Source organism: Saccopteryx bilineata, chromosome 1 (assembly GCF_036850765.1).
Source record: "Saccopteryx bilineata isolate mSacBil1 chromosome 1, mSacBil1_pri_phased_curated, whole genome shotgun sequence".
Classification (NCBI taxonomy): domain Eukaryota; kingdom Metazoa; phylum Chordata; class Mammalia; order Chiroptera; family Emballonuridae; genus Saccopteryx; species Saccopteryx bilineata.
The window spans coordinates 370,155,618-370,173,409 of record NC_089490.1 but is presented as its reverse complement, the minus strand read 5'-3'; the positions used below and the strand labels follow the sequence as shown (position 1 = coordinate 370,173,409).

The 17,792-nt window shown below is 34.5% G+C and overlaps 1 protein-coding gene across 1 annotated transcript; it reads left to right on the top strand.

The window, feature by feature from the left end:
- The first annotated feature begins 427 nt into the window (after positions 1–427).
- On the top strand, positions 428–16,008 carry LOC136319662 (protein SET-like). Its single transcript, XM_066252809.1, has 2 exons — positions 428–467; positions 14,952–16,008. Exons 1-2 carry the CDS (start codon positions 428–430, stop codon positions 15,536–15,538), a joined length of 627 nt encoding a protein of 208 aa, XP_066108906.1. The 3' UTR covers positions 15,539–16,008.
- Positions 16,009–17,792: the final 1,784 nt, after the last annotated feature.

Sequence of the window (17,792 nt, the reverse complement as noted above, 5' to 3'; positions counted from 1 at the left end):
TGCGCTCACCGCCATGCTGCGCTCTGGTCACCCCGCGGCACACCTACCACGGGCTGATCACTTACTCTTACTTCTTCCGAGGATGGGGAGGGCCAGGGCACGGACGAGGGCGAGGACCAGGGCGAGGGTGAGGGCGAGGACGAGGAGAAATCCAATCTGCCAGTAGTTGAACTTGAGTACTCCGCGAGAGGTGAGACCAAAATCGTTGGGAAAGCCTATGGATGCTCTGAGTCGCAAGCAGGTGATTCTCACCTGATATCCGTTGTTGGGAAGAACAGCGGTCTAGACAACCATTAAAATTTCCATTAAGGAAAATTTAAATATCATTTTGATTAAAAATTCATAATGCTAAGCCTGAGACAAGAGCTAAAGGTGTGAGGGAATTGGAAAACTGGATGTGCACAGCATCCAAACATACTGTGGCCAAATGCCATTTGCCACCTATGCAACTTGTGTTCTGACCTCAGGTAAGACTGACCACACAGAAATAACTGAAAAAAAAAATACAACAGTAAATAACTCAGTGTGGTGAGATTGTAGGACTGAATCGTGTTTCATATAGACAGGTATAGATAGATATAGGTGATATAGATAGATATAGATAGATAGATGATAGATATAGATGATATAGATATAGATATAAATGATATAGATACAGATTTTTTTTACCTGTCCCAATTCCCTCTAAGAATGCAGCACTCAATTACCTTTATGTTGAAAAATAAGTAAATACATTTGGATTAAAAAAGTCTCATCTACTTTTTAAATTTCCAAGTTATTATGTGTTGGGAAAAAAAATGTACATCCTCTCGTTTTCAAAACTTTACTTTGAAGAGGAGTTCTGTTGACCCATTTTTTCTGTCTTTTAATGAGTATTAAATTGAAAATGAAATGCAAAGTAGACGTAATGTCTTTAATAGCCCAGACTATTAAAGTACATGAGTAGTTTTGCAAGCTGGATACCTGCCCCTAGGAAACAGTAGAACTCACAACAAATATAACTAGGCACATACAAATGAACTCACATGTGCATTGCATGATATTTGGGAGGGAAAATGGTAGCATGTTTTGTTATTCACAGACTCTGGGGGTTTCCACTTCCAGGAAGACAGAGACTTTTATGTTCGTTTACATTTAAATTTAAAATTAAATTTAGTGTAATTTTCTCTATTCTTTTCACTAAATAAAAATAAACCCCCTGAATATTATGTATAAAAGAAACATAAAAGGACCTTTAAAAGCAGAGACTATAAAAGTTTATCATGAGGGAGACCTTTGTTAATTAAATAGTAATCTATGTGAACTGCAGTTGTGGTTATAGTAATGTGATTAATCTGAGATGGAGTTTATATCAGTTTCCTGTGGCTGCAGAAACAAATTATCACAAACTGAATGGCTTAAAACAACAGAAATGTATTCTGTCACAGTTCTGGAGGATGGAAGTCCAAAATCAGGGTGACTGGGCTAGAATTAAGCTGTTGACAAGGCTCCACTCTTCCAGCGGTGAGGTACTAGGGGAGAATTTACTGATGGTCATTTTCTGTTTATTTCGGTATCTGTCAACATTCTTTGTCTTGTGATCACATCTCTTTTTCTTCTTTTTACCATTGTCTTTTCTATGCTTTTGGATAATCACCCTCAGTTTTTCCCATCTCCTGTGATAGCACTTAGGGTCCAACTGGGTTAATCCAGGATAAACTCCTTTCAAGATCTTTAACTTAATTACATCTTTTGCATTATAAATTAATATTCAATTAACTTGTTAAAATACATTATTTTAACATTTATTATCTTACTTTTAAAATAAACACTGATTTTCCATTAAGGAAAAATAATCCTTACCTTTCTTATTCTCTGCAGGGTTCTTTTGTTGTTCTCATTGTTATTGCTGTTTGTTTTCACTGCTTTGCTGAGGTATGATTAAAAAACTAATAACACTATACATTTACATTGTAAAATGTGATTTTTTAAAAAGGAACACAGCATAATTTAATACATATATACATTGTGAAATGATTATCACAATCAAGATCATTAACACATTCATTACCATTTTTTTGGTGTGTGGTAAAAATATTTAAGGTCTACTCTTTCAGCAAATTTTAAATATACAATACAGTATTATTGACTACAAACACCATGCTGGACTTTTGGTCCCCTTATATTTTAAGTAGGGTTAAAAAAGCTGCCAAGTTTTAGAGGTAAATGTGTGTCTCAAGATAATTTGTATATTCTCTCTCAAGCCACAAAGATAAGGTCAGGCATAGGTTCTATGAGGATAGAAAGAGATATCCATTAACAGATTCAATATAAAAGTCTACATAAGATATCTTATCAGCCTTTGCAAACTTTCCAGACCACATTTGAAATTCCATTTTACTCTGTTCTTTCTGGCGTCTGTGCAGTTTGAAAGTGATGGCAGCTGTCTAGTCTATTTCACTTTTCCTCCACTCTTGAACTTTTGTTTTCACTACTACAGTAAACTTTTGTGTTCATTCAATTAAATGAATCCTCAAAATTTAATTACCATACTAAGTCTTATCTGCAGTTTTGTTTAGGTTTTTATGATCTTCAGTTTGAAACTATAAATATTGAGATTTCTTAGGTTTTCATGCCTCTTTAGATTATCAGAGGCACATTTTCCTTTACAGTATTTTAGCCTGCCACATGATTGTAAAACCCATATAACATTTAAGTCTGAATCTAAATCAGGTCTTTATTTTCTATTTGACTATATGTCTTACTTTATATCCACTGCACTTCACTTTATGCTGCCTAAGAAAATAAAGTTGCCTATAAACAGCTACCAGGAGTTACATACCATGACCTCAGCCATTCAGAGAAAAATCAGAAGATTGAAATAGGGAATGGACCTCTTTGAAAGGAACTGATCTAACAAGTACTTCTTTGAAAGGAACTGATCTAACAAGTTTTTTTGGCTAAAACGAATATAACTGACAATAAAACGTGGTCTTCATATTACTCTGACACTCCCAAAGCATGCAGGGACATAAAAGCAAGTAGTATCTTTATTATATGCAGCTTAAGTGTCTGTTTGTTGCCGATAGCTTGTTGGTTGCTTGCGTAACTGTACTAGCCAATGGGGTGAAGTTACCACGGCATTCAAATAGTCCCGCCTTCTGGCATGCCACCTCACAAATTGAGGTTAAAGATTGGAGCAATTATTATGCTGTTAAGAAATCTTAACACCAGAAGGGGTCTTTGCAATGGTACAAGACTAGAGGTTCTCCCATTGAAAAATAATGTCATAATTTTTTTTAGCTAAGTCTTTGACTGGCTCCTCTAAAGGTGAAATACATGTCATTCCAAGAATTGATTTGGATCCATCTCAAACAGGGTTGCTGTTTCAATTGAGATGTAGACAATTTCCTGTAAAACTTGCCTTTGCTATGACCATCAATAAGTCTCAGGGCCAAATGCTTAAGCGTGTTGGCATTTTTTTACCTGTGCCTGCATTTGGACACGGTCAACTTTATGTTGCCTGTTCAAGAGTTCGTGAAAGAACGGACATAAAATTAAAAATAAGTGATGGTCCTCTGCAAGGCAAGCTTAAAAATGATGGAAAGATCTACACAAGAAATGTTGTGTACAAAGAGCTCTTTGACATGTGAATTAACATTTTATTATTTAAATCACCTTTATTTATTGAGCTAGCGGTGGCTCTTAAGAAATGTACCGCCAGTGGTTTCCTTCATTGCACTCTACTTTAAGCAATTAAGCAAGTAGAAGGGGGAAACCCCGTGGGGCAGTAAGCAAAGGGGCATCCTCGCCTCCTGCTTTGGGTAATTCAGTTTAAATTAGCAGACACCTTTGCACAAATCATTTTAATTATATATATGAAATATATAATTATATGGACAATGAAGCACAGGCAGTTCAAGTAACATATCCAAAGCCACTCCGAATGATAATCAATGAGCTGGGATGGTAGTACAAAACAATGAAATGCAAATTATTGATCTAATTACGGTACCCTCTCTGCAAGCAATATTTTTTATTGAGTACCCCTACATGTAATCATTGTGCTAGATGTGTGGCACTATAAGTATTAATATAATTGAACAACTCACAATATAATGGCTACCTGGAATACTTTGCTTTCTTCGCCTTTTTAACTTATTTGACCATGAACTAATTATTTCTTTAAAGCTATAACGGAATTTAAATGATTAGGCTTCAGTTTTCTACTCATCCCATTTATTCTATTTTTATTAAAGAAATGCTTCAATCCTTTTTAGAGATGATTTTAAAATAGAATGCTAGTGACATAAATATCTCTTTCTACAGAGACTATAAGCTCTAGAGGGAAATAGGGAATAATTTGGGTTCAAGGTCACAATCCCAACAAGCTCAGGTAATTGAAATTCTCCACTGTTCTTGATGGCAAAGAGTTGTTTGCTTTTCCTCTTAAATTCTATCTTTAGATATCAGCAGAATTCAGTTAGCTTCAGATAATACAAAGTGCTGAATCTGTTACTCCTTCAAAAAGTAAGTATCACTATGATTAGTTAATTTGATTATTTTAATTTTATTATATTATTTTATTGTATTCTGACAGGAGATGTTATATCTTAAGAAGGCAGAAGTGCTCAGCATTACAGAAAATATTCTTGGTTAGAAGAAAAGGAAAGTGAAATAGCATATGTTAAGCCCTGCTCTGTGGTGGACCATGTATCAAATCCTCTGCATTTTTTAAGGATCTTAAAGGTGGTTTAAGCCTCTTAACATTTGTGAAATGTCAAAGTAATTACAACCCTTTAAAGTTGTACACAGCTGGTGTAGCTGAGATTTGCATACAGAGAGAGGGTAAATTAGTGTGACTGAGTGAAGGAAGTGCCAATTGTTAGCTATGTGGTTGAACTAGGTAGTTTCATGGTCTGTAAAGAGAAGATGAAAACAGTACTTAGGTCACATAGTTTTTGTGATGATTCAATGAGATGCTGATTGCAAATCCCGAGTATAGTGGTAGGCACACAGTACATACACATATAATAATCTCTGCTGGAGGTGAAGATATTGATAACAGCAGGTAGTGATAGTAATGTTTCTATCTATCCCAAAAGTTCCTTTATAAGCAAATACTACACACAAATCTGGATTTGGGTTTAGCTTTACCCAGTTACTATTGAGAAGAAAAGCAGCTCTGACAGCCAGGACATGGTCTAGCATAAATGCTACTAGACTACTGTTGAACACAGAAATGTCAAAGATATCAGATCAGACAAGGCCTCTTGTGACCATGATGAAGAAAGACAAAAATTAATATTTGGTAATCATAGATGAATACAGATAAAAAACAGGAATGTTGTTTAAATTCCCTCCGCCCAAGAAAAAAGGCCAAACCTTCACAATTCATTACTAATATGAATAACAGCTCTTTCTTTATAAATTACCACTTCAAATTTAATTCATAATTCCATACTTCTAGATTAGAATTATAAACATATCAACTCATAGAATTTTCCCTGCTTCTTGATGGTATTCGTCTCAAAAAACCTAAAAATTCAAGTTCAAATCAATTCTTGAATGACATGCTATTGTATGATCCCTAAAGGTCCTCAAAGTGGGAGTTCTCTCTCACTGAACAGAGCAATGAACCCAATTTTATTCAAATAAATTTCTGTTTATGTGGTCTTTGGAAGGACACAAGTCCTTCTCTGCATTTAATATATATTTAAATTTAGTAACAAGCGTTCATTTCAAGACTATTACATACACAACATCATTCTAAGTGCAAATATGATTTAGGCTTGGTCCTGGACCATAGTCATCTTGTGATTTAGTGGCAAATACAAACCTATTTATTGAAGAAATCTAAATAAAATGAATACTTCAATTTATTTTGTTCAACCAGAGTTCATCAAATATCCAATTATCCTAATTACTGAAATACAGTCTAATTATTACCAATGTCTTGTGTGGTTAAAATTTGGTAGAAGTTTATTTAATGTAGTCCTTGAAGATTAAAAAGATTTTAAGATATATAGGACAAAAAATGGTAACTATGAGGCTAGGCTTTTTGAAAAATCATGGTTAAAGGCAAAGATAAGAATTCAGAGGTATTTTTCAGAGAATAAAAAATGACATTGTGAATGGTGCTTATTCAAGACTTGGTTGGACAAGATAGATGATGAGGCTAGAAAGGTGTATTTGGATGATAATGACATCTTTAATGTCACAGATGGGAAATTGTAATGATAAAAAATGAAAGCCAGGCTTGACTGGTTGTTGCACAGTGGATAGAGTATTGACTTGGGATGCTGAGGCCCCAGGTTCAAAACTCCGAGGTCACCAGTTTGGGTGTGGGCTCATCCAGCTTGAGCACAGGCTCACCATCTTGAGCACAGGGTCGCCTATTTGAGCATGTGATCATTGATATGATCCCGTGGTCACTAGCCTGAAGCCTAAGGTTGCTGACTTGAGCAAAGAGTCACTGGCTTGGTTGGAGGCCCCAGTCAAGCAAAGTTTTAAGAAGCAATACATGAATAGTTAAACTGCTGCAACTATAAGTTGATGCTTCTCATCTCTCTCACTCTCTATCACTAAAAAAAAAGAAAAAATATGAAGGTCAGAAACACTGCTTGGAGTTTATTTCTAAAATCCATTTGAATGATAGGAAAAAACTGTATTGAAATTTTGCATTGAGAATAGAAAGAAACATATATGGAAAATATGTTAAATCTTATGTTCATTATTAAAAGAGATTCAGATATAAATACATACATTATCATTGACATCAAGTTGCTCCTAATATAAGACAGGAGGGTAGATAAGACAACAACAGTTATTAATACAATCCAAAGTGGAAAAAGTTACAAGAAAAGTTCAAAGAGGGAAGATTGTATTTAAAACATCTCAGAGTCCCTTAAATCACAGCATGTGTGTGTCACTACCTTCTGTGATTACAAATCTCACTTTACAGTAGTTAACCATCAGTAGCTCTCAAATTGGTTGGACATTATTAATAAGTCAGACTCTACAAGGTATGGTCACACAGACTATTTAGGAGATCCATACCACCACCTCAAGTACTATCTCCAAATGAAGGGAAAGGAGCACTTATCAGAAAAAGCAATGTCGGCAAGGATGAGGTTATTAATATCCCTTACAAAAGAATAACTTCTGTTTTCAGAACTTTTCCAATATACAATTATTCTTAAAAAAAAAATAACAGTTCAAGATAACCATTATGTCAACAAAACATATTTGCATTGGCAAATTCTGCCCAGCTTCACGTGAAATTCACGTCCCCTATGTTTCTCTTACCCTTTATTAATTGTCAAGTCTTATTGAATCTACACGTTAAATGGTTCTTAAAATCACTCCTATTATTCTTTGATCATGACTACCCACTGTCCTAATGAGAGTCCCAATCTATCTACATGCCATTTTTCAGGTGAGTCCTGAGATGACAGCAGAGATTACAGCACCAGAATTCAATCAGGTTTTTTTTTTTTTTTTAGTATGAAGCACTCAGGGTAAGTAAGCCAGAAAAGCCAGACAGTGTTTATCTAAAGCTATAAGTCAGAGCTAAACAACTATATATAATCTCACCAAGTCCACAAGATACTAGTGTAGTCCTAAATGAGGGGTGGAGCATCAACCACAAGGTAAAAGTAAGCTGAATCATTCATTGTTCCATTAATTCGTTCATGAAAAATTCAATGTGCACTTCTTCAGTATTAGGCACTTAGATTTCAATGGCAACTTGGTTTATTGAAGGCTATGATCTTTAAAATACAAAGTAATATAGGCAGTGGTTCATCTGTGCATTCCATAATTACTAGAGAACTGTGTTCTTGCTAACATTCATTTTCTGTGACCTTTTATGTATTTTTTGTTGAATGTTTTCCATTTAACCCTTAATACACTTCATCCACTTTCTCTACCATGCTTTATGCTCCAGGAGTCTGGTCTTGAAGGATACTATCAGGCCTCCTTGTTAGCCACCTACTGGAAAAGTTTAGTCAGTTAGACTCCAGAATGGATTTACTAGAAGAGAGAGTGGGATATTTACTCCTTCCATCTTTCCCCTGAAAGGTCTCCTGTCTCCTACTGTCTATGTAACTCTCCCTCTGAATTCTGGTAACTCTTTTACCTGTGTCCTTAGCCTGAGAGCAATGATCTTATCTTATAATTACTTCTAAGCTCTCAGTTTACTTCTCATTCTTTCTTTTTTTAATTTCTAAATTTTATTTTCCACCTGCGACTCCCGCCATCACCACATTGTTGTCTGTGTCCATGAGTTCATTTTTGCTGTCCTTCCACCGCCCCACCTCCAAACAGCTGTCAGTCTGCTCTCTGTCTGTAAATCTGTTTCTGTTTTGCTTGTTAGTTCTTTTTGTTCATAAACATATGAGTTATATCATATAATACATATTGTACTGGTGCATTTCCCTTTTCATAAAGCTTTCCAGGTCCATCCATGTTGTCACAAAGGGTAAGATTTCCTCCTTTAGTGTGTAATTGTACCACAGCTTTTTATCCACTCATCTACTGATGGGCATTGGGCTGCTTCCAAATCTTGACTATTTTCAATAATGCTGCTTATATTCTTTCAAATTAGTGTTTCAGGTTTCTTCAGATAAATACTTAGAAGTGAAATTGATTCATAGGGCAATTTCATTTTTAATTTTTGAGGTAACCTCATACCTTCATAGCTTTTCACAGTGACTGCACCAATCCGCATTTCCACCTACAGTGCATGAGGGCTTCCTTTTCTCCACATCCTCACCAACATTTACTGTTTGCTGATTTAAGTGTCTATTATACAATTCTGGACTATTATTTTTAACTATTGTATTCTCTTAATAGTTCTTACATTTAATGTCTGTTTCTTCTTACTTTTATTCAGACTATATGTGGTGAATAAGCATAGTGTTCACCAGCTCTTATGTAGATAGTCCAATTGCCTCCTGTCTTTCAACCACTTGATTTCCCAAATCTAATTCACTTTCAACAGTACCTCCAGATTAATATATAATATAAACAACTGAAAACCATGAAAATCTTAGCTTCACTCTGAGCTTTCTTCAAGGAATAGTTTCATTTGATTATTTTAAACCTTCTTATATAATTTTTTTCTTCTTATGTAATTTTGAGCACAATAAATATTTATCTAAATATAAACTTCAACTACATTCTTTTCTTGATGAAGGTCCTTAGAAAGAGCCAAGTATAATAGATTGCCTAGCATTACAGAAAAAATCAATAAAATAATCTTGTACACTCTTTACTATGGAACTGGACTTTTTTCAAATCTGAAATACTAATGTAGCATTCATAGAAAATATTACCTCATTAGCTCTTTTCCTTCATTCTAATAAAAACCTACTTTGTAAAAGCTAATGACCCTGGGACTATAATAAAAAAGTAATTAGAAATGCACTCATACGTTAATGATTTTGGGGGGGTTATGTAACAAAAAATTATATATTGATTTAGTATCTATGTGATACAGCTCATTATCCTGCATACTTTTTTTTTAAAAGTTTATAATTATATTGCCAATGTAATTACAGTTTTCTTTAATTTTAGAAGAAATATACAATAATATTTAATCATAACGACCCCCAAATGGAAATTTTAAACATTCTCATTTTACAAATAAGGACATTGAGATTTAGAGAAGCCAAGTGATTGATTTACAGGCACACAGAAAGATAGAAGTAAAGTTAGCATTAAAATACAGCTCTTCCTGTGACTAACTGCCAGGGAAATTTCAGGAGCTCCTCTAAACTCTACAAGTATTAATTTTCTGTGAACTTCCAGCCTATTTTACTGTTACCAGCAAAGATAACCCTAAACTGCTTCAGATCCTTCATAAAATGGAGCACTAATCAAATCTTATTGAGAGTGGAGCTATAAAAGGGAAGGGACAGAAAGCTCTTCAAGCCTCAGACAAAGGAAGTCAGCAGGGAAATCACCTGGGAACAAAGCCAGCTGGTTCTCTGTGTCAGCTCATGACAGCAGCACTGTGGTAGGAGGACATGAATCAGAAGAAGAGAGCCCAAAAGGTCCCCAAGGGGAGAGATTCAGTTTCATGTTTTCAAACTTCATTTCAAAAAAAAAAAATGCAAATACTTTGAATTTATTCTTGGAGACCTAGTCATAAGCTAGTTACTCTTTTTTATTGTATATAAATTAGAGCAATGAATAAAACAGATGGCCAAATACTGTAGTAGTCTTATAAATATTATGAACACTAAATTAAACATACCTGCTTTGCATTGATGTACCATTTGAAAATTTGAAAACCACATATTCAGTGCATTTGAAGAACATCACTTGCATTATTTTGCTAGGACTGCCAAAATGCAGTCCCATGGACTGGATGGCTTATGGAAAAGAAATTTATTTGCTCAGAGTTCCGCAAGCTGGTTGTTTAGGATCAACATGTGGGCAGGATTAGTTTTTTCGGAGACCTCGCCATGGCTTATAGGTGGTCATCTTCTCCCTGTGTCTTCATGTGATCTTTCTTCTGTGTCCAGACTTTCCTTTTTATAAGGACATCAGTCATATTGGATTAATGCCCAACATAAATGGCCTTATTTTAACTTACTGTATTTCCCAATATAAAAGACGCACCTTTTTTCAAAATATTTGGCGTCTAAAAACTGGGTTTGTCTTATACAGTGGTTGTAGTTTTTTACTTGCATTTCCCACTCTTTCATGCAGATGAGGAGTTATATGAATTTTATGATGAATAAAACGAGTTCAATAACTTTATGTGATACATAATTTTTCAAAATTTGGGCCCCAAAATTAGGGTGTGTCATATACATGGGATCATCTTATACATGGAGAAGTATAGCAATTACCTTTTTGACAACCCAATCTCAAAATATAGTCACTTTCTGAGGTACTGAGGGAATAGGAATTTGAGAAGAACACAATTCAGCTTATAACACCAACCTATTTCCATTTTGAGAATGAAAAGTAAACACAGAGGCATTAGAATCACTGAATTTTAGATATATGCATGAGATAAAGGTTTAATAAATCAACCTCATAGTTTGAGGATGAAATAGGATCTATGAGCAATCAAATCAGTTGTCCAAGATAAAAAGTAATGCATAAAAAGAAAGGTTAAGGAAGAGATAGCATTATCAGTGACAAAAGCAAAGTAGTCAGTAAGAGACTAGGGAAATTAGTTATCTTAAAAACAAACAAACAAACAAACAAAAACCTAAAATGAGATCTGTATTTAGTACCATTTACAGACTTATAATATAGACGAACCACTTTAGACATTATATTCAATTGCATTTTCTTAGCTTCCAAATGTTTGCTTGATATGAGAGTGTTTAAATTTTACCAAATCTAAAGATGGAATGAATTGAAAATAATTTCAGTATTTTGATTTTTTAAACGTAGTACATTTTAAAATTGTTGCTTTTAAAATACATTTTTGGCTAACCATATAGTCTGAAAATTTCTTTTCTTATTTACATTTTAAGTATCATAAAACCTCTCTACGGATAAATCTTAGAAACAAATTTCTGAGTAGAATTAATATGATAAAGCAGCACAATATACAACATAAAATAATATATATATATAGATTTTAAAAATAAGCAAATATAAATGGTATATGACTCTGAAGAAAAACCAAAAGATAATTATAATGACAACAAAAGAAAAAACTTCATTATAATGATTATCTCTTGAGTAAAAGAAGACAAAAGAAGGAATTGGGGCCCTGGAAGGGAACATGAGGAAACAAGAATATTGATAATATTTTAATTCTTAAGTTTGGGTAAATGGGCTTCCAGGAGTTCATTTCAGAATTACACATACCAACACTTGCTAAAATATTTGTATAAATCAAATGTTCCATAATAAAAATATAACTATATTAAAAAACATGGAACATTAAAATATATTTAACAAACACATCTTCAAATATAAAGAGATCAATTTCTAAATATAGATCCTTTCTTTCTCATAATAGAAAGGACCATGTGAGAAAGAAAAAAATATAACCTTATTCAGGAAAAGACCCAATTCATTTTATGTTTTATATTCTTTCTCCTAAATTCTTATTTTTATATTTTTTGATAGTAAACTGTGGTAATTAAAGTTAATAATTAAGTAAAAGAAAGTTTAGAAATAAAACATATGGGTTTAGATCCCTTTTGTACTAGCTGTTTGATGTTAGGATGATTGTGTAGTTTCCTTGAATTTTAGATACTATATCATATCTCTAAAATGAAGAACTTAGAAAGGATAGAGATCATCTATCACCTGTATTCATGGTTTTATATGCTGAAAGAGTCTCAAGTTTGTTCAAAATCTAAGACTTGTTTTCAAAAAGGAACCAAAGGGTATAAAAAGCTCATCCATCATTGACCAGATTCAGAAGACACAGTGTTCTCCAATCACATCTCTTATTGACAAGGATGTCTTTTTAAGTATGTTATGGGAGAAATGCAATAGGCAGGAACAAAGGTCAGGCACATGATGAATTTTTGTTTTGACTTTTTCACCTTACTAGGTCTGTAATTTCAGTGGAAGATCCCAACGGCCTTTTGGTTAATCCTCCACAGGGAAAAAAATGCACTTTGCTTTCTGAATAACCACAAATGCCACTCAGCAAGGGCAAGAAATTATTGAAAGAAATTATTTTTCAACAAACACTTCAAAAACAGAAGTCAATGTCATATATTGCCAAGACAAGGGAGCAGTGTAATAGTGGTCTAGAAACACCTTTCTTTACATATTTGCTACCAATTCATAAGCCAAAACAAAGGAAATATGGAGATTCCAAATTGAAATAGGCAGTTTCTTCTAACTTTGAGGTGACATCTATTGTCCCATGTTTTCCTAAACATTTAATGACATAAATTTATTGAAAGTAGCCTTTAATAAATACATACTTAAGTTTGTCACTATTAATTTTTACAATAACTCTTTAGCTTTATTTGATATGATTGCTATTAAAACCAAAGATTGGGACTCTTACATGTAAATAGCTTTCTCAGGTCACAAGTGTATCCAGGTCTCAACTGAAAGCACTTGCTTTTCTCGCTGTCCCAATGAATAATAAACTAATGGCATTTTCATCCACTGAACAAGAACCTATTTACATTTTTGTTCACTGCTTGTCATTTGGATATTCACTTGTTTTATGTAAAACATTAAAAGAACTCCATTAAACTATTTGTTTAAAATATTGTGATTTATATTTCTTGTTCTCCTAATACTCGTGCACTGTATTTCCAAAGAGTGTGAAAGTACAGAAAACTTTTGTAAATATTACTGTTGTGGATGAAAAATTATCTGTAAAAAACCTGCACATGATTCCAACAAAGTTGAAATGGTGCATATACCTCCTCGTCATCAAGCCAGAGACAATGGTCACTAAACCCCAGGCTGTTGAAGCTAGTGATGTAAAAGAAGCTGTAATTATTGCATTTTCATGTACTCTTTTCACACAGCCATAACTGTTTTCCAGTTCCATTCATTAGACTGGATGCAACTTAAGAACAAGAATTGTCTTTACATTTGTTTAGCTAGGTTTACCATATTGGCTTAAATATTAAAAAAATAGTTAAGTGAATAAATTTATATTCTTTGAGATAATTTTTTAATTTAACCAGATTGAGGAAGATCTATAATACTCTGTAATAATAAGTATTTGTTTCATTAATCTTACCAATATTACGATTCAGAAGCAAAAATATTACAATTTTTAATTTTCCTTAGTTCACATTTTTCCACTATCCAGTGCAAGGTTTTTCATCGGTTATTTTTCATGTTATGGAAATACTTTTTAGCCTTTGTTCAGTTCTTTCTTTGTCCATAATGAGACATGCTCTGTAATTTTTCTTTGTAATAATCCTTCTCCCCTGTCTTCTCCCTGATACCTAATGTCCTCAGAAGAAAATATCTATTTTGCTCTGATCCAAAGGATAATAGGTATTGCGGAAAACACTGGCTTGTCCAACCAACCTGGATTTAAAAGCCAAATCTACTTTTATCTGGTTGTATAGCCCTGGGAAAATAATCAAGTTTTACTTAATTTTAAGTGTTCGACATAAAACACCAGACACAAAGCGTTTAGCACTCAGAATGTCAACATTGTAAGGATAAGTGTTGAATATTTTATTAATAGCTATTTTGCCCATTCTGATGAATAAAATGTTCACTATATTTTCCTGTATATTAGTACTGCAGCTATAATTATCTGATATAAAACCCAATAAATACTAACTTTGTTGTGATCATTATACATTGAGATTTCTCAAATGCACCTGTTCAGAATAAAATTGTTGACAGATTTGAGATCATTTTTTGTAGCAGATATTTTATGATAAAAAAATAAAAAGAATCACAAAGTACTATTTTGAATTTATTCTGTTCACACATGCAATAGTAAACTGGTATGGGCATAAATATTTGGAACTTGCTCCATTGTAATAAATTCTGTTTTAGATGTCTATCCTGTAGCTGTTCATTTTAGGAGCTCTCCAGCAAGTCAGCAGCACTTCCTATGGTTCAATGAGAATAATTTTCAACTAAATTCTTCTTTCTTCCTTTTTAACATTTATTACCATAGATTGTGTATAAACAAGTACTCAAAGATGTCTGGCCCATACAAAACAAGATTTATGCCTGCCTTTGGCTCCTCTGTTTCCACAAACATTGTTTACTCTTCACCTGCCATGATCCAGTAACCTGCAGAAAGACACCTAAGTGTGATTCATCTCCTACATGTCTATTGCCCAGATCTGTTGCTGCTGTAGACACTCCTGCCTTATTCTGCCATGATGGAAACAAGTTGAGATGCTGGGTGTCACTTCTGAAGCAGACACATACTAAGTTGAACCTTAATGAGTCATGGCCTTCCATCATCAGTTATCATGCTTCTGTGTATTCCTCACTCCTTGAATGTGCTCAGTGTCTATGATTTACATTTGAATAAATAGAATATGACAAAGGTGACCATCCACAAGTGTCTGCACTGCTTGGGGAAGAGGATGAAGAGGCGCTGCATTATTTGACAAGAGTTGAAGTGACAGAATTTGAAGATATTAAATCAGGTTACAGAATAGATTTTTATTTTGATGAAAATCCTTACTTCAAAAATAAAGTTCTCTCCAAAGAATTCCATCTGAATGAGAGTGGTGATCCATCTTCAAAGTCCACTGAAATCAAATGGAAATCTGGAAAGGATTGGACGAAACGTTCAAGTCAAACGCAGAATAAAGCCAGCAGAAAGAGACAGCATGAGGAACCAGAGAGCTTCTTTACCTGGTTTACTGACCATTCTGATGCAGGTGCTGATGAATTAGGAGAAGTCATCAAAGATGATATTTGGCCAAATCCATTACAGTACTACTTGGTTCCTGACATGGATGATGAAGAAGGGGAAGGAGAAGAAGATGATGATGATGATGAAGAAGAAGAAGGGTTGGAAGATATTGATGAAGAAGGGGATGAGGATGAAGGTGAAGAAGATGAAGATGATGATGAGGGGGAGGAAGGAGAGGAAGATGAAGGAGAAGATGACTAATGGAACACTGATGGATTCCAACCCCCTTTTTTAATTTTCTCCAGTCCCTGGGAGCAAGTTGCAGTCTTTTTTTTTTCCCCCCCTCTTGTGCTCAGTCGCCCTGTTTTTTTGAGGTCTCTTTTCTCTCTTTTACACACCATGGTTCTCACCTTATTTGGGGAGGGGAATGTACCTTAAGCGAATACAGTGGGAAAAGAATCTCTGCCACTTTCTGTTCCAAATTCATTTTTATCCCTTCCTGTCTCAACAAAAACTTCATAAAATCAACACCACCGTGCTCTGTGGGAAAAAAGAAAAACCTTCCGCTCCCTTAGCTCTGCTGGAAGCTGGAGGGTGCTAGGCCCCTGTGTAGTAGTGCATAGAATTCTAGCTTTTTTCCTCCTTTCTCTGTATATTGGGCTCAGAGATTACACTGTGTCTCTATGTGAATATGGACAGTTAGCATTTACCAACATGTATCTGTCTACTTTCTCTTGTTTAAAAAAAGAAAAAAAAACTAAAAAAATGAGGGGGGGTTATAGAAGGTCAGCAAAGGGTGGGTTTGAGATGTTTGGGTGGGTTAAGTGGGCATTTTGACAACATGGCTTCTCCTTTGGCATGTTTAATTGTGATGTTTAACGGACATCCTTGCAGTTTAAGATGACACTTTTAAAATAAAATTCTCTCCTAATGATGAAAAAAAAAAAAAAAAAAAAAAAAAAGAATATGACAAAGGTGATGGAACATCACTCCATAATGCCATTATATAATGTGACTACATGTAGACTGGAACGAAAAAGTCTCCTGCTAGCCTGGAAGAATCAAATGGCATACTGTCCAATATTTATAGAGAAGGCCTCAAGGCAGAAAACTGTGGTGGCTTCTGGGACCTGCCAAAGGCCACCACCAAAACAAGGACCTTTGTTCTATTGCCACGTTGAAATGAATTCTAGAAATAATTTGGAAGAAATTGATGATAAATCTACATAAAAAGAAATTAAATAACATACTGTGCCTTTAGTTAGCTTTTTCTTTTAAAGAAGTTATGAACTATGTGATTTAGTGTCTGTTACTCTAATGTATCATGAAATAAACATCAATGATTTTTTAAAGTAAACATCAATAAGAGGTTTATCAGCTTTTCTAAAATAGAGAAAAGGAAGCTTCACTTACAAATAAATTATGATTTATCTCCTAATTATTTTTAAAGCTACAACATAGCATCTTTGACTTTTTTTCTTCTTCTTTTGTTTAGGAGGGAAAAACCCAAAAAAAACTCTCTTCTCCCATGCCCACAATATACTATATTTACTTTTTTTTCCAGGTCTCAAGACAGAACTCCTTTGTACTCTTATATTTTTACTTAGATTTTAGTCATTTATTTTTTTCTCTACATAATCATCTCTCTAGAACTCGGACATAAGTTCTTAGATTAGTATGGAAAAGAAGTGGGCTCTATCTTAGTCTGTTCAGGCTGCTATAAGAAGTATTACAGAATGGGTAGCTTATACACAAAAGAAATATATTTTTCAGGGCACTAAATTCTCAAATTCCAAGGTGCCTCCATGATTAGATTTGGGCCTATGTCTGGATCACAGACTTCTCACTATGTCTTCCTATGGTGAATGCTGGAAAGGTCATTCAGGCCAGGTTTTATAAGGCCATTAATCTCCTACTAACCTACCAAGGGTCTCACCTCCCAATATTGTCACATTGAGTATTAGGATTTCAACATGCAGGATACATTCATTCGATCACAATGGCCCCCAAAGTCTTAGCTTGTTTCAGTATCCACCTATATATCTAAAGTCTAAAATGTCATCTAAATATCATCTAAATCAGATATGAGTGAGACTCAAGGTATAGATCACCTGGAGACAAATTTCTCTCCAGGTGTTTATCAGTGAAAGCAAACAGATCATGTGCTTCTAAAATACAATGGTGGGACAAGTCCAGGGCAGGTATTCCTAATTTAAAAGGAAGAAATAGAAAAAAAAAAAAAGGTATGATGACAGGGCTAAAACTTAATAGAGCAAACAACAGCAAATCTTATGTCTTTAGAATGTTCTGAGCATGTCCCTGGCCAGCTTGCTCAGTGGATAGAGTGTCAGCCCAGTGCGGGGATATTCCAGGTTTGATTTCCAGTTAGGGCACACAGAAGAAGCTACCATCTACTTCTCTCCCTCCTCCCCTCCTGCAGCCAGTGGCTCAGCTCAATTGGTCCCAAGGAGAGGCTCAGGTGCTGAAATGGTTCAGTTGATTCGAGCATCAGCCC